At 52.9% G+C, this 19,516-nt stretch overlaps 1 protein-coding gene across 7 annotated transcripts in view; it reads left to right on the forward strand.

The window, feature by feature from the left end:
* Positions 1 to 19,516, forward strand: part of PPP6R2 (protein phosphatase 6 regulatory subunit 2) — a 61,487-nt gene that overhangs the window by 23,649 nt on the left and 18,322 nt on the right. For 6 of the 7 annotated variants that reach the window (XM_088837594.1, XM_088837595.1, XM_055396710.2 and 3 more), the window contains 3 exons: positions 4,731 to 4,973; positions 13,770 to 13,956; positions 18,550 to 18,687. In XM_088837594.1, the coding sequence (XP_088693720.1) occupies positions 4,747 to 4,973; positions 13,770 to 13,956; positions 18,550 to 18,687 (552 nt within the window). In that variant the 5' untranslated portion in view covers positions 4,731 to 4,746. Of the gene's footprint in view, positions 1 to 4,730; positions 4,974 to 13,680; positions 13,957 to 18,549; positions 18,688 to 19,516 lie in introns of those variants that run through there. The other variant, XM_055396711.2, reaches the window with a different exon arrangement.

Here is a 19,516-nt window from a genome sequence, read left to right on the forward strand (position 1 = left end):
CTGTCCATTTTTTCATATTATTGCTTTATAAAAGTTCTTCACGTTATCTTGGTAAGAATGCTTTGTCAGAGACTTGTGGCTTGGTGATAAAGAATTTGCTTGCTACTGCAGGAGACATAGGTTCGATCCCTGGTCCAGGAAGAGCCCACTGCTGCGGAGTAACAGCCCATGCACCACAACTGTCGCGCCAGACTGCAGAGCCCTGGAGCCGCAGTGCTGAGCCCGTGCCCTAGAGCCCCTGCTCTGCAGCGAGCAGGGCCCCTGCGGTGGGAAGCCTGCACACCCTTGCTCTCCACAAACAGAGAAAAACCGCATAGCAGTGAAGACCCAGCACAGCCAAAAATGAAAATAAATAAAATTATTTTTTTAAAAAAGAATGCTTTATCAGATATAGAGAGCAAATACTTTCTCCCTTTCTGTGATTTGTCCGTGTATTTTTCTTAATGATGTCGTTTAAAGAGCAGAAACTTTCAATTTTGATAAAGTCCTGTTTATCAGGTGTTTTTTTTTTTTTTTTTTAAATTTTTATTGGGCTGTAGGGGTGGATTGGAAACTATCTCTGCGAGTTATGGCCCACTAGGGAAAGTCTGTTCTGCTTTTGGGATTGCTGTTCTCTGGGATGGTTCTCAGAGCTGTTTCTTTTTCTTGCAGCTGCAGCTCTTGCTGTAGCAGCCTCTTCAGGCCCACTGAGGAGTGGCTTCTCCTTGGGAGAGAATTTCCTCTTTTTCTTGGGAGCACTCTTGTTTCCTGACTCTTCAGGGTCACTGTCTGGTTCCCCTTAGGGGAAAGAGTTCTTCCTTTTGGGGAGACTTACAGTGCTAGCTGTCTCTTCAAGATCACTACTGACCAACTCCTTTTTGGAAAAAGATTTCTTTTTCTTGGTTTGGAGAGGAGACTTACGGGTGTTCCATTCATTCTCCTCTGAGGAGCCTCCTGGGGCTCTTGGTGCTTTTCGGGTCTTTCAGTTGTCTGCTCACACTGCTCTGACTGCTGCTGCTGTTTTCTGAAGATGCCAGGGCAGTTGCAGCCAACCATTTTGTTTCCTTCTGTAAGCGTGTCTTCTCCTGTTTTTTGAGCAAAAATATAATAATAAATAAATAATAATGGTTTGTTTTGCCTTGTGTCTTATCTATCAGAAGTTTACAAATATTTTTTTCTTAAGTTTTCTTCTAAAGATTTTAGTGTTAGTGTTTATGGTTAAGTCTGTGATCCATGTATGATGTGAGGTAAGGTTTGAGGTCTGATTTATATATAGATACTCAGCTTTCCAGAGCTATTTGTTGAAAAGGATTATACTTTCCCCATTAAACTGCTGTGGTACACTTAGTGAAAGTCAGTTGACTGTGTGTGTGCTTTTCTTCATCTGGTCTCTGTTTTGTTCTGCTGAAACACTAGAACCACACTCTCTTGAGTGACCTCACTTTATAGGAAGTCTTAAAATCAGGTGGTGTTAGCACTCCAACTTTGTTCTTTCTTTTCAAAATTGCTTTGGTTCTCCTGGGTTTTTTCCCATATACATTTTAGTATCAACTTGTCAATTTCTATTTTTAAAAATCTGCTAGAATTTATTTGGGATTGCATTGAATCAGTAAACCAGTTTAAGAAAAACCCATGGCTTAACATGGTCTTCCTTGGTGGCTCAGCTGGTGAAGAATCTGTCTGCAGTGCAGGAGACATAGGTTCTATCCCTGGGTTGGGAAGATCTCCTGGAGGAGGGCGTGGCAACCCACTCCAGTATTCTTGCCTGGAGAATCCCATGGACAGAGGAGCCTGGCAGGGCGCAGTCCACAGGGTTGCAAAGAGTCGGACACGACTGAGCGACTAAGCACAGCACAGCAGAAGTTAAACATCTTTTATTGCTGGTATACTGAAACAACTTAGTTCCTTTTTGGATATTGAACTTGTAACTGGAAAGCTAGCTAGGTTCACTCTCATTAATTCTACTAGCTCTTTTCCATACAGACTTCTTAGGCATTTCTGCTTACACAGTCATGTCATCTGTGAGTAAGGACAGTTCTACTTACTCTTTTTTAATCTGTATGTGTATTTTTTCTTGTCTTCTAGTACTACCTTGAATAGAAGTAGATCTTGAATAGACGTGCTTAGTTTCTTATTCCAGTCTTAGGAGGAAAACATTCAGTCTTTTCAGCTCATTAAGTGTGCTGATAGCTGTCTTTTTTTAAAAATCATTAAAGTGTGTTATATTTTTTTCAAATTACTTAAACCCAACCATGTTACATTAAATAATCGTTAAGTAATTAAAAGGCAAAGAATAACAGAAGAGCAAAGCAAGACCATATCAACTGTGTGCTGTTTAGAAAACAAACACTGTAAATATGAAGATGCAGGTATGTTGACAGTAAAAGGACGTTGCAGGATGCAGCCAGTATGAACTAACAGGATGCTGTGCTGTGCTAGTGTGGGCCAAGCTGACTTCAGGACACTCACCCACTCTGGCTGAAAACAGGACACAGAGAGACCACCTCTAGCTGCCCTGTCTGGCAAGTTCTTGTTTGGAAAAAAAGCCCTGGTTAGGTGGGGGTCTCCCTCCCTGGATTGTATGTTATCCAAGTGCACAAGTCATTCTGTAGGGCTTTAGGAGAGAGGGCACCTGATTTGTGTGGGGACAGCCATCTTTTCCTCCAGGTCCGTCTCATAATCGTTTTTCCTGGTCCCCTAGAATCTGTCACTAACACTGCAAGTACCCACCTGCACTTCTCACAAGAGAAATAAGGAAGATGTTAGGACCTAGATGGAAATTGTGTGCAGGTCGGCTTGTGGAGTCCCTGCACTGAATGTTCAAGTAGCCCTACGTCTGAGTCTGGCGGGCAGATGGGATTTTTGTCAGTGGAGGGCCTGAGCACAGGAGCGTGTGCAGAAGGGTATAGGCAGAGTGCAGTTTGTGTTGGGAGAGAGGCAGCATACTTGTGGCAAGGGTGCAGTTGGGGAGGCAGCGGGAAGTCCCCAGAGGCCCTGGAGGCACACTGGGTAACGCACCTTGGTGAGTGGTGGGCATTTGGGGCCAGACAGGCTCTAACACCAATGTGAGAGGAACAGGAAGATGTCTGTGTTTCGGAAAAGGGAGTTTAATGCAGCGAAGACAAGAGGCTGTGGAGAGCATGGCTGGACAGCTGAGGGGCCTGTGTCGCGGGGCTCTGAGAGGTGGGCTTCACACACACACTAGGGCTTCCTGCCGTGTGCAGGGTCCTTTACTCTTCCAAGTAAAAATATTAGATCAGATAAATCCCCCGTCTGTTGTCATCATGATTTTGTAAATAGTGATTTAACACTGAAAAGATTCGTAATCTCAAAATACAGGTTCAACTTTGTTAGAGATACAGACTACGAGGACTTCCCTAGTGGTACAGTGGATAAGAATCTGTCTGCCAATGCAGGGGACACAGGTTTGATCCCTGGTCCAGGAGTATCCCACATGTGGAGGAGCAACTGAACCTAACACAACTGCTGAGCCCGCACTCTAGACTCTGCACGCGGTGGCTGCTGACGCCCGAGTATGTAGAGCCCATGCTCCACAGTAAGAGAAGCCACCACAGAGGGAAGAGGCATGAGACCGGAAGGGAGTGTAGTGCCTGCTCCCTGCAACTAGAGAAAGGCAGCCGAGACCCAGTGCAGCAGCGCAAAAATAAATAATTGATGAATTTTTAAAAGTACAGGCTTAGGTTTTTCATTTTGTATCCAACATAGAAAACCAGCCGAGGCTCACAGACTGCCACAGGGACTTGCTGAGTGGTCAGGCCTTGTATAGTCCAGGCACAGAGAGCCGGGCCTGGAGACACGGGGGTGGGGGCTGCAGCCCGAGGGCTGCTGGGTGAGAGGCCTGCAGTGGGGAGCGTAGTGCTGCACTGTGCAGGTGGAGGAGGAGCTTCAGGGGCAGCCCTGGCCACCCAGCAAGGGGATGGGACGGGGCAGGGAGGCGGGGGCGGTGGAGGAGAGACAGGAGATCAAAGCTTGTTGCCCTCCTGGGTCCTGGAGATGGGCGACCCTGACCTCAGCGGGGCTGAGTAGGGAAGCCCAGGGGTCAGGAGGCAGGAGCGGGGGGCTGAGGCCGTGGCCTTTGTGGGGTTTCCACAGGAAAGGTGAGGCCGGACAGGGGGAGCTGCTTAGGGTCAACTTTTGCTTGGATAATTTTGGCAGGCTTTAAGCTATGTGGGTGGCTTCTGGTTGCCTGGCCCCTGGTCCCTGGCGCTGGGATGATGAAAGCAGAGGAAGGGGTCTCCTGGCGTTTGGGCCCTCAGTGGGGGTGGCTGGGTGGGGAGCCCTGGGGGGTCAGCCTGCAGGCTGGAAATGCGCTCCCGGAAACGCTTTGCTGCTCTTAAGAGTTGGCTGCACAGGAGGGGCCATCTCTCTTCAACCAGAAAGCTTTTTAAAAGATAATGTACAGAAAATTAAAAATGTACATGATTTGGAGACATCTGGGAAGAGGTGGGCAGTGTTGACTGAGGAGGGAGGTGGACACTGGGAGGAGGTTTGTGAGTCGTGAACTCTCTGGGTGGAGGGATGTTCGCTGTCTGATATGGGGAGACAGGCATGTGCAGCCTCGGGCCCGGGGCCATGAGCAGGAGCTCCGGTGAGAGGGGAGGAGGCGGGAGTGGCCCGCGCGGGCACCCCCTGCAGCCCGGGCCGGCCAGCGTGGACTTGGGACTCAGGTGCAGGGTGGCTGAGGCCGGCGTCCGCAGGCTGGGGGAAGTGACCCTCTTGTCTGCTTGCAGCTCTGTGGCCGGCACCATGTTCTGGAAGTTTGACTTGAGCGCCACGTCGCACGTTGACAAGCTGCTGGATAAGGAGGGCGTGACGCTGCGGGAGCTGATGGACGGAGAAGACATCCTGCAGGAGTGCAAGGCCCAGAACCGGAAACTGCTGGACTTTCTGTGCCGGCGGCAGAACATGGAAGAGCTCGTGGGCCTCGTGACTCAGGACCCGGCCCTGGATCTGGAGGAGAGGGCCCGCTTCAAGTGGGTACCGGGCTGGGCTGCGCTCGGGGATCAGCGGGCAGGGCTTGAGGATGGTCGGGGCCAGGCTTTCAAAGGGAGTGGCTGACCCTGAACATTGACCCCACCTGACGTGTGAGAAGGGCCACCGGTGGGCTTTGTTTCTGTGACGTTTGAGGTCTGGGATCCCTGTATGTGATTCCTCACCCTAGGTTGTAGCGAGCAGCAGTGCGTTGCGTTGAAGCATTTTGGGTAAATGTGTGTTGGAAAAAGGCTGAGCCCTGACAGAGGCTGACGCATGCACTCAGCCTGGTGAAACGGCCAGTCCCCAGCAATGGGCGGCATGTGACTGCTTGACCATGGGGTCTTCTGCCTGGAGGAAATGTGCTGTGTCCTTAGTGGTCCCAGCTGGTCTCAGAGCTGTGACGTTAGGAGATGACAGAGGGGGCCGAGTGAGGGCTTGGGACCAGGGCTGGGTGCAGACAGAGGAGTGTGAACGGCGGGGCTTCGGGTGGCAGGAAGGACCCAGCACTGGCCTCTGACTCTGAGGGTGCTGCTCGGGTCCCACTCAGACTCTGGGACTTGCAGGAGCAGGGGTTGGTGGCACGGGGAGTCAGGGCAGACAGGGTGCCCTCAGCTACTCAGGTGGCCCACTTGGGTAAGCGTGTGTGAGGTCAGATCCTGTTTTTGTAGGACCTACCAGCTGAGAATGGTTTTACATTTTAACCTGGTTGGGAAAAAAATAGTATTTGTTTACCTGAAAATGGCAGAATTCACATTTCATTGTCCATCAGTAAAGTCTTGTTGGATACACCCATGACCTGTTGGCCGTGACAACATAGACCTTCGAAAGTTGTTACTCTCTGACCCTCTGTAGAATGTCTTTGCTGACTCAGGAGGCAAATAAAGCAAGAGGAGCCGACAAGGGCGGGGGGTCAGTGCTGTGGTCTGCACACCCGTCTGGCTGGAGTGCTCTGGAGAGAGGCAGGGGCTTGCCTGTGGAGGAACCGGGGCGCGGGGCCACCCCGTGGGGGGTCAGAAGCTGTCAGGCCATCTCCTGAGACGCGCCTGGTCTTGTCTCCACGTCGCTGTTAGTAACCCCGCTCCTTTAATCCTTTAGCTCCTGAGCGAGGCTCCCCTGTCTGCGGCGCTAGCAGCAGTGCGGTGGGGAGCAGGGCTGGCCGGCTGGCTGTGCTTCTGGTCAGAGGGGCCAGCGCGGCAGGAGAGACCGGGAGAGCTTTACAGGCGGAGTTTGAGGAGACTGGCAGTCGGCAAGCGCCACAAGGCAGCAAGGAAACCTGCCGCTCTGGGCCGGGACGCATAAAAGTCGCAGACGGGACAGCGTGTGCACGTTTGTACAGACAGGGCAGCCCTGGAGAGGGACTTATGAAGAACTGTGGTACAAGTTTATAGAGGCGGGGAGAGGGCAGTGGGGTGGACGGGCCGGATGATGGGAGAGCTCCTGTGTCACACGGGAGGTCGGTTCGTGATGCCTGCAGTTGCTGAAGACGCCTGTCTGTGTTTTATTTGGAAACGTGGAGGTGAATAATAGAGAGGGTGCCGAGAGGCTGTGGTGCCCGTCTCAGCGTGGTGCCCGTCTCAGCGTGGTGCCCGTCTCAGCGTGGTGCCCGTCTCAGCGTGGTGCCCGTCTCAGCGTGGTGCCCGTCTCAGCGTGGTGCCCGTCTCAGCAGTGTGGTGCCCGTCTCAGTGTGGTGCCCGTCTCAGCAGTGTGGTGCCCGTCGCAGTGTGGTGCCCGTCTCAGTGTGGTGCCCGTCTCAGTGTGGTGCCCGTCTCAGTGTGGTGCCCGTCTCAGCAGTGTGGTGCCCGTCTCAGCAGTGTGGTGCCCGTCTCAGCAGTGTGGTGCCCGTCTCAGTGTGGTGCCCGTCTCAGTGTGGTGCCCGTCTCAGTGTGGTGCCCGTCTCAGCAGTGTGGTGCCCGTCTCAGTGTGGTGCCCGTCTCAGTGTGGTGCCCGTCTCAGTGTGGTGCCCGTCTCAGTGTGGTGCCCGTCTCAGCAGTGTGGTGCCCGTCTCAGCAGTGTGGTGCCCGTCTCAGCAGTGTGGTGCCCGTCTCAGCAGTGTGGTGCCCGTCTCAGCAGTGTGGTGCCCGTCTCAGTGTGGTGCCCGTCTCAGCAGTGTGGCCTGCAAGTGGGGGTGGGGGCTCTTCCTCAGGAGCCTGGTCGTGCTGAGTCGTTAACGCATGTGTGCATGTCACCTGTTAAAAAAAGTAGAACTTTTTTAATTTAAAAGTTAATTTTAAAATTAACTTGCTTATTAAAGATTAGTTTGCTTTTAGTTAAAATTCAGTGTGCTTTTTGCAAAGAGAAATAGGCTGGGTAGATGGATGAGGTAGTAGCTGGAGGAGGGTGTGGGGTCAGGATTATTTTTCAGAGGTGCCGAGGGTACAGATTGGACCTGTTTCAGGCCCTGAGCCATGGGTCTCTGTTGAGCCACTCTGCGTGGCCCTTGGGGTGTTTGGCAGCGCCCAGTAAGCTGGGCGTGAGCGCAGTGGCCAGGAGCCCCCTCATCTCAGCCTCCAGATGGCTGCCCCCGTGGCTGCCCTGATGGCCGCATCGGCCCGTTGGCTGCAGGCTGGATTTTGCAGAGACCTGTCTGGGAAGTAGGGGCGCCTCTGAGCCGTGGGGCCCAGGGGGCCACCCTGAGTAGTTGACTCTCTGCTAATGCTAGAGGAGCTCCATGCAGGTGAGGCCCTGTGCAGCAGCCTGCGGCCAGGAGCTGGCCCGAGATTCCTGAGGATGCTTCTGGCTCTTTCTTCAGGTTCCTGTGCAGTTTGCCTGCCAAGCTTTGGACCATTTGAGAAATGAGATGGAAGAGTCCACAGGTGGACGCTGAGCTCCCACTGTTGTTTCTGACGCAGTGGTGGCGGTGGGTGGAGGCAGGCTTCCTCTTCCCAAGGCACAGACCTGTGTGCCTGTGGGGAGCGGGGCTGGTCCAGCAGCCCAGGGAGGGCTCTCCACGCCCCCACCCCGTCCTGCGGGGCAGAGCAGAGGGGGCCTCCGAGGCCAGGCCACAGAGCAGCATGCAGAGGCCCCGGGAGCCTCCGCCATACCAGCCCTGGCCTTGGCTCCCTCCCCCAGTGGTTGCTACCTCCTGAGCTCCCGGGTTCCATCCTTTCTCTCCTTCGCCTGCTGCCCCTGGCGAATTCTGTTCTCTGACAGCCTCCCGAGTGTGCCCTTCTCCCTCGGACTGGCTCTGCCGGGTCCTGTCCAGCCTGGACATGGTTCTCCTGCCGTTGTGAAGACTCCAAGGTTGTCTTTGTCAGCTGAAAAAAAAGGCACAGCTTAAAAGCTGAGAATTACGTTTTACTTGGCAGACTCTCTGAAGACTTTAAACCCTGGGGAGAAGACTCCCAGATCACTCAGGGACGCCTCTGAAGAGGCGAGTGAGGAGCCAAGCTGTGTAGGAGTTTTTGCAGCAAAGACCAGGTAGTCAGAACTGCAGAAGATCACCGTTTTATTAAAGAAGACTAGACAACTCACGCTGCAGATGGAGCGCCTCTCTGTGCCTGGGAAGGTGCGGGGTCTGGGCTCACCGCGCCACTCCTCTAACCTGCCCTGCAGCTGTCTCGGCCGCATCCTGTACCCTCCCATCCTGAGTCCCCTCATGGCTCGCCGTTGAGGGTGGCAGCTCTGACGGAGGGTCCCCGCGGGGCTCCCAGGGCCAGGGCAGCCTGTGTTCACTGAGATGTCCATGCGACTCACTCACACCTTCTCTTCCTGACTCCAGCCCTGCTGCTGAGAGGTCTGATGCCACAGGCCCCCAATGTTCCTCAGGGGCATCCTAGGGCCTTTTCTAACTCTGTTGCTCTGCAGTTTCTCAGCACTTTATCCCCTGGGTCAGGACAGGGGGATCTCAGAAGTGGCACCAATAATCCAGGAGAACGTTATAGTCAAAGAGCTTGGGAGAAATTAGTAATAAATAAGTACAAAACAAAGTGAACGAAACCAGGGAGTCTCACTGCAGCAAGCCATCCACCTGCCTGGGGACCACTATTTGCACCCAGGCCTCTCTGAGTGTTACAGAACGCAGGCTCCTGTGCTCGAGGCACTGTGAGGCCAAACTGAAGCATCAGAGGTTGGAGCAGAGAAATGTGTTTTTCTGTGGGGCTAAGCAAGCATTGGAAATCGATGGGGAAACAGTGGAAACAGTGTCATACTTTATTTTTTTGGGCTTCAAAATCACTGCGGATGGTGATTGCAGCCATGAAATTAAAAGACGCTTACTCCTTGGAAGGAAAGTTATGACCAACCTAGATAGTATGTTAAAAAGCAGAGACATTACTTTGCCAACAAAGGTCCGTCTAGTCAAGGCTATGGTTTTTCCAGTGGTCATATATGGATGTGAGAGTTGGACTGTGAAGAAAGCTGATCGCAGTAGAATTGATGCTTTTGAGCTCTGGTGCTGGAGAAGACTCTTGAGAGTCCCTTGGACTGCAAGGAGATCTAACCAGTCCATTCTAAAGGAGATCAGTCCTGGGTGTTCATTGGAAGGACTGATGCTAAAGCTGAAACTCCAATACTTTGGCCACCTCATGCGATGAGTTGACTCACTGGAAAAGACTCTGATGCTGGGAAAGGTTGGGGGTGGGAGGAGAAGGGGACGACGGAGAATGAGATGGCTGGATGGCATCACCGACTCTGTGGACATGAGTTTGAGTGGACTCCGGGAGTTGGTGATGGACAGGGAGGCCTGGCGTGCTGTGATTCATGGGGTCGCGGAGAGTCCGACACGACTGAGGGACTGAACTGAACTGAAAGCAAGAAGAGGTGGCTCGTGCTGCTGCCAAAATGTTGGCTCTCTGCGCACCATTGCCAGACAGAAATATGAAGACAGAGTTGTGGAGGAGAAGGAAAAGAGTGTTACTCGCGCAGTCGTGTCCGACTCTTTGCGATCCCATGCACTCTAGCCCACCAGGCGCCTCTGTCCATGGGATTCTCCAGGCAAGAGAACTGCAGAGGGCAGCCGTTCCCTTCTCCAGGGGATCTGCCCGACCCAGGGATCAGACCCGGTCTCCTGCATTACAGGCAGATTCTTTACCGTCTGAGCCACCAGGGAAATGGCTTTATTACTTTGCCAGGCAAAAGGGGAACACTAAATAGGCTAGTGCCTCAGGGACTGTGCCCCCACTTCCTGGTGAGTCGGGATCATATAGTCAGGCAGGGGTGTGTGATAAGGACCAAAGCCGTAACAGGCTTTCATTCTTTCTTCTGCAGAATTTCTAAGGAGTGGGGTTGCTGACAAGAGGAGGGTCTTGTGTGCAGGGCCTCTGGTGGTCGTCTTCTGATCTTTTACGGGCCTCTCCGGGCCCTTCAGTCTCGCTTCACGTGGTTTCCTGGCTGCTCCTCCTTTGATTAGTAACTCTTCTGCCTTTTAGAACTCAGAGAAGGGCATGGAAGCTGCACTCTTGTCTGTAAGAAGAAGGCTATGTGTGCGCACTCGTCGTGTCCGACTCTTTGGGACCCCATGGACGAGAGCCCACCAGGCTCCTCTGTCCATGGGATTTTCCAGGCAAGAATACTGGATGGGTTGCCATTTCCTTCTCCAGGGGATCTTTCCAACCCAGGAATTGAACGTGCCTCTTTTGTGTCAGCAGGCAAATTCTTTAGCACTGAGCCAAGAATTGATGCTTTGATGGCTGGATGGCATCACCGACTCTGTGGACATGAGTTTGAGTGTACTCCAGGAGTTGGTGATGGACAGGGAGGCCTGGCGTGCTGTGATTCATGGGGTCGTGGAGAGTCGGACACGACTGAACTGAACTGAACTGAACTGAACTAAAGGAAATGGGGGACAAAAAGGCTGCCTTGCCTGGGAGACCTAGAGGGCCCTGCTTGGCATCAGTGCCCAAAAGCCCTGAACTCCCTAGTAGTTTTAGGGGAGAAGCTTATAGGCAGATTTGAGGTGAGGGCTGTGGGATGTGGTGCTTTCTTCTCTTTGGTTGGTGGTGAGGTAACAGGGCAGAGCTCCAGGAATCTTGGGCACAGCCTGAAGTTACTGTCATCCTTCTGGGGGCGGCAGTGATGGGGGGCCTTAGTTCTGTTGAAGAGCTGAAAGGTATTCTTGTATGTATCCCTTTAGCAGGAGATGCTTGCTCCTTGGAAGAAAAGCAGTGACCAACCTAGACAGCATATTGAAAAGCAGAGACATTACTTTGCCAGCAAAGATCTATCTAATCAAAGCTATGGTTTTCCCAGTAGTCATGTATAGTTGTGTGAACTGGACAATAAAAAAGGCTGAGTGCTGCAGAATTGATGTTTTTGAACTGTGGTGTTGGAGAAGACTTGAGAGTCCCTTGGACTGCAAGGAGATCCAGCCAGTCAATTCTGGAGGAAATGAACACTGAATATTCATTGGAAGGACTGACGCTGAAGCCGAAGCTTCAATATTTTGGCCACCTGATGGGAAGCGCCAACTAACTGGAAAAGACCCTGATGCTGGGAAGGATTGAAGACAGGAGGAGAAGCGGACGACAGAGGATGAGATCGTTGGATGGCATCCCCGACTCAACGGACATGAGTTTGAGCAGACTCCGGGAGATGATGAAGGACGGGAAGGCCTGGCGTGCTGCGGTCCACGGGGCTGCAGAGAGGAGGACACGACTGAGCGACGGAAGGACATTCAGGGCCCTGCCCCCGGGCTGTGGCAGTGTTTCGTGACTGCCCCTGCCTTCCCTGATCATCTACTGTTTGAACCTGCCCTTTGTAACTTGGGGGAGCTGTGTGTTTGTTTGTTCACTTCCTCAGTGGTGTCCGACTCTTTACAACCCTGTGGACTGCAGCACGCCAGGCTTCCTTGTCTCCCGAGCTCGCTCAAACTCATGTCAAGTCAGTGATGCCATCCAACCGTCTCTTCCTGTGTCTCCCCTTCTCCGCCTGCCTCAGTCTTTCCCAGCATCAGGGTCTTTTCCAGTGAGGTAGCTCTTCGCATCAGGTGACCAAAGTATTGGAGCTTCATCGGCAGTCCTTCCAGTCAATATTCAGGATTGATATCCTTTAGGATTCACTGGCGTGATATCCTTGCTCTCCAACGGACTCTCTATAGAGTCTTCTCCAGCACCGCAGGTTGAAAGCATCGTCTGGGGCCCCCGTGGGGCCTCTGCCGCCTGGGCTAACAGGAGCAGCTGCCCCACAGCCACGCTGATGGCCCTGCTTCCGCCCATTCTGCACCTGGTTGGCCGTGCGCGCTGTCAGCTGTTTCCTCTGGAGCTTCTAAACCCCAGGCTACTCTAGCTGACCCACAGTGAGCGCCTTCGTTTGGGGCCCTCTGAGTGGCTTCCAGGAGCTGGAGGGTCACTGTGGCTGACCTTGATCCAGGGCTGACCGTGTGCCAGGCTCTGCTCTGCTTTATGCACAGCCTTGGGGGAGGGTGGACTCTCAGCCCCCATGTTTGGAGAGGCTCAGTCACGTGCCTGAGGCTGCACAGCAGGCCCTGTGCGGCGTGTGTCCAGTGTGCCGCAGGGCAGCCCACCCCCAGGGCTCCTGGCAGACTCGGCTGTCCTGGCCCTGGGCACCCTCACGGCTGTTCCCCAGTGTGCCGCGTGTGGCACCAGGCCTTGTCACTGCACTGTTGTGGCGGGCGGACTCTGGATGCCACAGGGCGTCGGGTAGGCCTGTCCGGGGCCCGTGTCTGTGAGAGGGTCAGGCAGGGAGCACAGTGGTACGAGGTTATACATGCTGGGATCAGGACTGTGTTGTGTCTGATCATTTTCATCTAAAGAATAATACATTTTTGCATATATTGATATTTGTAGGGAAGTAGCCAGTTAGCCAAAATGGCGGTGGTCTGGCTCTCTCACCCCAGCCCTGTCCCCGCGTTTTGTGAACGCGCGGTTCTGGGAGCGCGCGGTTCTGGGAGCGCGCGGTTCTGGGAGCGCGCGGTTCTGTGAGCGCGCGGTTTGTGAGCGCGCGGTTCTGGGAGCGCGCGGTTCTGGGAGCGCGCGGTTCTGGGAGCGCGCGGTTCTGGGAGCGCGCGGTTGCGTAGTAGCTGTGGTCATTTACTGCACATGCGCAGCACAATGTACCCCCTCGGCCATGGGCCACTTTTATTCTGTAAACATACATAAGCTCCACCTGAAAAGCCCTGGTCTCCGGGTTATGGCTGCGTTGTGGCTGCATTACGCTGTCCGCTGGGCCAGCCGCAAGAGGAGAGGCCACCGTGTGTCTGCTGCTATGGCGGCCATGCCAGTCAGGAAGGGATAAATGCATCTGCCATTCCTACAGCTCCTTGAGCTTTCTTCCAGCGTCCCCACTCACACCTTGCCTACCCTGGGTTCAGCAAACAGTGTGGACAGCAAAGACAGTTGGCGTAGTCAACAGTGAGATAGAGTGAGACAGCATTTCTTAATAATAATTCGCATAACACGTGCCCTGCTGCTTCATCCTAAGCTGTGACGCAGGGTCTCTTCAGTCTGGGAACAGGCCGGTCTGTGCTTGTTGGTGTGTGCAGGTGAGCAGGGCGTGGAGAGGGAAGGACGACCTGACACGCGTGAGAGGCCTGGCAGGAGAGTGGAGGGCAGAGGAGAGGCTGGGAGAGTAGAAGAGGGTCCGTAGAAAATAGAAACGGAGTCCGGAAATGTAGTGTCAGGGTCAGGGTGTAAGGAGCCAGCAAAGAGGACGCTTGAACGGTGAGCTTCCAGTAAACGGTGCTGGTTGGTCGCAGAATAATCACATTTTTATTCTACTGCGAGGTCTAACCATTTTGCTTTTTGCTTGTAGAGTTGCTTCCTAAGAGGAGATTGTTGAGCAGCTTCCTGAGCAGTGGAGAAGTCCAGCTCACGCCCAGCTGCCGCTCTGTGCCCTTGCAGATACCCGAACACAGCCTGCGAGCTGCTGACGTGCGACGTGCCACAAATGAACGACAGGTTGGGAGGGGATGAGACTTTGCTGAGCGTTCTTTACAGCTTCCTGGACCGCGAGCCTCCCCTCAATCCTCTGCTCGCCAGTTTCTTCAGTAAGACCATTGGCAATCTCATTGCAAGAAAAACTGACCAGGTAATCATCTGCCCAGCCCATGTGATTTGGGAGGAAGGCTTGGCTGATGCCGATCTTGCCATCAGCCGTCGTGTGGGGTCGGGTTCTGACTGCTCCGAGGGACACACCGGGAGCTGCATGGCTGCTGCTGTGGGAGCTGGGATGGATGAACAAGCTGTCTTCCCGAGAGAGGGCTGCTGGCCCGCTCTGGATGAGCAGCACTTGCACCGTTGCCGGGAGTGCACAGGGCCCCAGCGAAGCCAGCTTGTCTGCCCACGGACCGGTCCCAGCAGGAGGTCCAGGTCGTGCCTGCGTCGTGGTGGGACTGTAGGGTTCCTGCTGTTGCATCTGTGTGGGTGGCGCGTGTCTGGGTTTATGCCGTGTGCATGTGCTTAGTCGTGCCCAGCTCTTTGCAACCCCATGGACTATAGCCAGCCTCCTCTGTCCGTGGGATTTTCCAGGGGAGATTACTGGAGGGGTAGCCATCTCCTCTGGGGAATCTTCCTGACTCAGGGGTGGAATCTGTGTCTCCTGCATTGACAGGGAGACTTTTTAGCACTGCTGCTAAAGTGGGGAACACTTCTTTGTGTCTAGGGCACTTATTATTTGAAAGCAAATAAAAGGAAGTTCTCCTCTGTCCAATGGATAGGACTCTGTGTGTCCACTGGAGGTGGCGTGGTTGGCAAACTAAGATCCTGTAAGCCACATGGTGCAGCCAAAAAATAAAAGGAATGCCCAGCTCTAGGCTCCTGTAAAGCATAGGGTGGACTCACCTCATTCAGCTGGAGCACAGTTCTTCTGGGACAGCGCACGCGCCTGCCTCACACCGCACAGGGTTTGCTGGCGCCTGTGCCCGGCGCCCGCTTCGGAAGCCGGCCGGTGGGTCTTTCATCTCCTGCCGCCGCTCACCGTCCCCAGTGCGCGGTTTCAGAACAAACCCCAGACGGCGTGTCGGTTCTATAAGCACTGCAGTGAGCGTCTCTGAAGCATGAGCTCTTCCTTTCTCCTGCTGTTGCATCAGGTGGGCGGCGTGAGTGGCTGCAGTGAAGGTGTTGAGGCCATTTGCAGTCCCAGCAGCAGAGCACTGTTCCTGCTGCTGCACTTCCTTTCCAGCCTTTAATGTGATCATTCGATTTACTTTAGCTTTTCTGATAGATGTAGATAAATAAAGTCAGCCACTGTTTCTACTGTTTCCCCATCTATTTGCCATGAAGTGATGGGACCAGATGCCATGATGTTAGTTTTCTGAATGTTGAGCTTTAAGCCAAGTTTTTCCCTCTCCTCTTTCACTTTCATCAAGAGGCTTTTGAGTTCCTCTTCACTTTCTGCCATAAGGGTGGTGTCATCTGCATATCTGAGGTTATTGATATTTCTCCCGGCAATCTTGATTCCAGCTTGTGCTTCCTCCAGTCCAGCGTTTCTCATGATGTACTCTGCATATAAGTTAAGTAAGCAGGGTGACAATATACAACCTTGACGTACTCCCTTTCCTATTTGGAACCAGTCTGTTGTTCCATGACCGGTTCTAACTGTTGCTTCCTGACCTGCATCCAGGTTTCTCAAGAGGCAGGTCAGGTGGTCTGGTATTCCCATCTCTTGAAGAATTTTCCACAGTTTTTTGTGATCCACACAAAGGCTTTGGCGTATTCAATAAAGCAGAATAGATGTTTTTTGGAACTCTCTTGATTTTTCGATGATCTAGCGGATGTTGGCAATTTGACCTCTGGTTCCTGTGCCTTTTGTAAAACCAGCTTGAACATCTGGAAGTTCACGGTTCACATATTGCTGAAGCCTGGCTTGGAGAATTTTGAGCATGACTTTACTAGTGTGTGAGGTGAGTGCAATTGTGCGATAGTTTGAGCTTTCTTTGGCATTGCTTTTCTTTGGAATTGGAATGAAAACTGACCTTTTCCAGTCCTGTGGCCACTGCTGAGTTTTCCACATTTGCTGGCATATTGAGTGCACCACTTTCACAGCATCATCTTTTAGGATTTGAAATAGCTCAACTGAAATTCCATCACCTCCACTAATTTTGTTCATAATGATGCTTCCTAAGGCCCACTTGACTTCACATTCCAGGATGTCTGGTTCTAGGTGAGTGATCACGCTATCGTGATTATTTGGGTCGTGAGCATCTTTTCTGTACAGTTCTTCTGTGTATTCTTGCCACCTCTTCTTAATATCTTCTGCTTCTGTTAGGTCCATACCATTTCTGTCCTTTATCGAGCCCATCTTTGCATGAAATGTTCCCTTGGAATCTCTCATTTTCTTGAAGAGATCTCTAGTCTTTCCCATTCTGTTGTTTTCCTCTATTTCTTTGCATTGATCGCTGAGGAAGGCTTTCTTATCTCTCCTTGCTATTCTTTGGAACTCTGCATTCAAATGGGAATATCTTTCCTTTTCTCCTTTGCTTTTGGCTTCTCTTCTTTTCACAGCTATTTGTAAGGCCTCCTCAGACAGCCATTTTGCGTTTTTGCATTTCTCTTTCTTGGGGATGGTCTTGATCCCTGTCTCCTGTACAGTGTCACAAACCTCCGTCCATAGTTCATCAGGCACTCTGTCTATCAGATCTAGTCCCTTAAATCTATTTCTCACTTCCACTGTATAACCATAAGGGATTTGATTTAGGTCATACCTGAATGGTCCAGTGGTTTTCCCCACTTTCTTCAATTTCAGTCTGAATTTGGCAATAAGGAGTTCATGATCTGAGCCACAATCCACTCCTGGTCTGGTTTTTGCTGACTGTATGGAGCTCCTCCATCTTTGGCTGCAGAGAATATAATCAGTCTGCTTTCGGTGTTGACCGTCTGGTGCCGTCCGTGTGTAGAGTCTTCTCTTGTGTTATTATAGATTCTCTTGTGCTGCCTATAGATTGGGGTTGGCTAATTACAGCCCACAGGTTAAAACCAACCTGCCACCTGTTTTTGTAAAAAAAAATTTTCCGAAGCACAGCTGCTCCCATATATTTATATATTATCTGTGGCTACTTTCGTACTGAGAAGTTGGGGCTTCTTTAATTTCTCTCAGTGACCTAGTTCTCAGGGTGGCAGTCTTACATGTTTTTCGTTATGTTTATTCTTAGGTGCTTTATATTTTCATGTCGTTCTAAACAGTATGTTTTTTATTGAGAAAGTTTATTGAGATAATTGTTGATTTCCTGGAATACATTCAACTTGATGGTGATACATTATGCTTTTTTTTTTAAGAATTTTTTATCTGTTGTCATCCGTGAGATTGGCTTATAATTTCCTTTAAAGCACTTTTATCGGGGTCTAGTTGGTTTACGGCGGTGAGTTGCTTTCAGGCGCACAGCAGAGCGGTGTGTGCAGACGCATACCCACTCTTGGGTTCTTCCCTCCCGGGTTACAGAGCGCTGAGCCGAGTTCTCGGCACTTCCGCAGGTCCTCCCCCCACTGCCTTTTCTTCAAGGGCCCATAGCGGGTTTTGGAATCAAGATTTTATGTCCTCATACAGTGATATGGGGCACATTCTCTCATTTTATGTTCTCTGGAGGAGTCCTGCATAAGATTGGGATATTTTTCTTCAAATGTTTGACAGAATTCTCTCGTATAGCCATTGTGGTCTCTAGTTTTCTGTATGGGGAGGCTTTCAATTATAGATTTTGTTTCTTTTGACGCTCTAGAATGCCAGTTATTTTGTTTCTCCTTTGTGTCAGTTTACATAGGTGTGTTTCTCAGAGGAACTTACTTTCTCACAGGCGCAGAGTCTGGCATAAACCCCTTCCGCACGTGCTCCTGTCACAGTGTCCGTATCTGCAGGTGCACGGGGTGTTCCTGGAGCCCCTGCTGCCTCCTGTTTCTCTCTGTGCAAACGCCAGTACCCCTGCTCCCCATCGCCTCTCTTCCCTCTCTTCCTCCTCCTTCCTCTCCTCCCCGCTTCACTTCCAGAGTGAGGACGGTTGGGACCCCCTGCCTCCTGCGTGTCCCATGGCCCCGGTAGAGCCCTGGCTCTGCCTCCGTGCAGTGGCCTGAACTCGCAGGCCCCCTACTTCAGTGGACAAGAAGGCGTCTGCATGGACCTCTCCTGGCCATCTGTGCTCAGCCACTGCGCCCGTGACTCCTGCTCGGCCAGCCGCCAGCCACCCCTCCACCCTCCTTTTCCAAAACCTCAGTCCTGTCCCTTCTGCCATCTCTGGGACCTGTCAGCTTTGCGGATTTGTGCTCTTGTCCAGGGCCTGTCAGCGCTGTCTGCACTGCTTGCCTCTGCCGGGGAGGCCTGAGGCAGTGCCTGTGGATGGTCATTGTCGCAGTCAGCGCTGTCTGCACTGGTCACTTCTGCCGGGGAGGCCTGAGGTGCATGTGGCTACGGTGCCGTCTTACTCAGCCGTCTGGGCCCCGTCGGTGCCAGGCTCGGTGGGCGAAGTTCTGTGAGCCCAGGGCCCTCTCGGGCTCCCCGCTGCCTCCTGGACCTGTCTGTGTTCAGGTCTCTGCCGGTCACTGAGGGCGCCTTTCTCACAACTCTTTCCACGTCTTTCCATTACTTCTGCTCAGTGTTGCTGAAAATGAATCTTTCTGTGGCAGTTCTCTGGGGAAGACAGTGTTTCCTGGGGTTGGGGCCTGCCCTGCTCGCCTCTCAGGGCCCATCTGGTTGCAGGTGATTGCGTTCCTGAGGAAGAAGGACAAGTTCATCAGCCTGGTGTTGAAGCACATCGGCACATCGGCCCTCATGGACCTGCTGCTGCGCCTGGTCAGCTGCGTGGAGCCTGCCGGGCTCCGGCAGGAAGTCCTGCACGTGAGTGTGTGGGCCCCTCGTCCCCGTCTGTGCGGCTCTGCAGCTTCTGCGTGTGGACTCAGCGCCTGGCGCAGGGAGGCGGGAGCTGGCGGAGCAGCTCTGGGTGCCCGGCACCCGATTTCCCACCGAGCAGGGCCTTCCCTCCCGGCTGGGCCCTCAGAGGCTCTCATGGCGGCTTGTGTCTGAGGCGGGGTCTGCCCTCTGCACCTTTTCTCTTGTTTTGCCTCAGTCCATTCATGAGCAGAGGGCAGAAGGGGCTGCCTTGCTTGCGCCTCCCCCCACAGGGCTGCCAGGGCTCTGTTGGGGGCTCGTTCTGCGCCCAGGCGCCTGCCCGAGAGGACGTGCTCGCCTCCAGAGCTCCGTGTGGAGAGGCTGCGCGGACCGGAGCAGGCTTGCTGTCGGTCCCGCCGCCCGTGCCTGTGTCTGTCCTGATGCTCTCGCAGCGAGACGCCCCCCACAGCTCCCTGGGCTTCCCGGAAAAGAGAGGGTGCTCAGCCGGGGAGCCCAGGAGATCTGTGCTAGGTCACTGTTAGCTGTTGATCGGCAGGTTCCGTTTGTAATTTGAAGTAAGATGAGTGAACCATCGGTCCTTGTGGCCAGTTTCTAGCTTCTGGCATTGACAGTTGTCACTCTTAGGTTCACACCTCATTTCATTATGGAGCAGCCGCCCACCAAGAATGAACTATAGTAGCTGTTGTGGCTTGGTTAGCACAGCGTGAACATCAGTGTTGTTAGAAGCTGGTGGGAACCCTGCCCTGGACACGCTGAGCCTGTTGTGGATAAGGAAGTGCGTGGAGGAGCCGGGCTGACCTGGAAGGCTTGAGTGTAG

This window comes from Moschus berezovskii, chromosome 6, assembly GCF_049115385.1.
Source record: "Moschus berezovskii isolate FMDL1 chromosome 6, NW_MosBer_1.0, whole genome shotgun sequence".
Lineage (NCBI taxonomy): Eukaryota > Metazoa > Chordata > Mammalia > Artiodactyla > Moschidae > Moschus > Moschus berezovskii.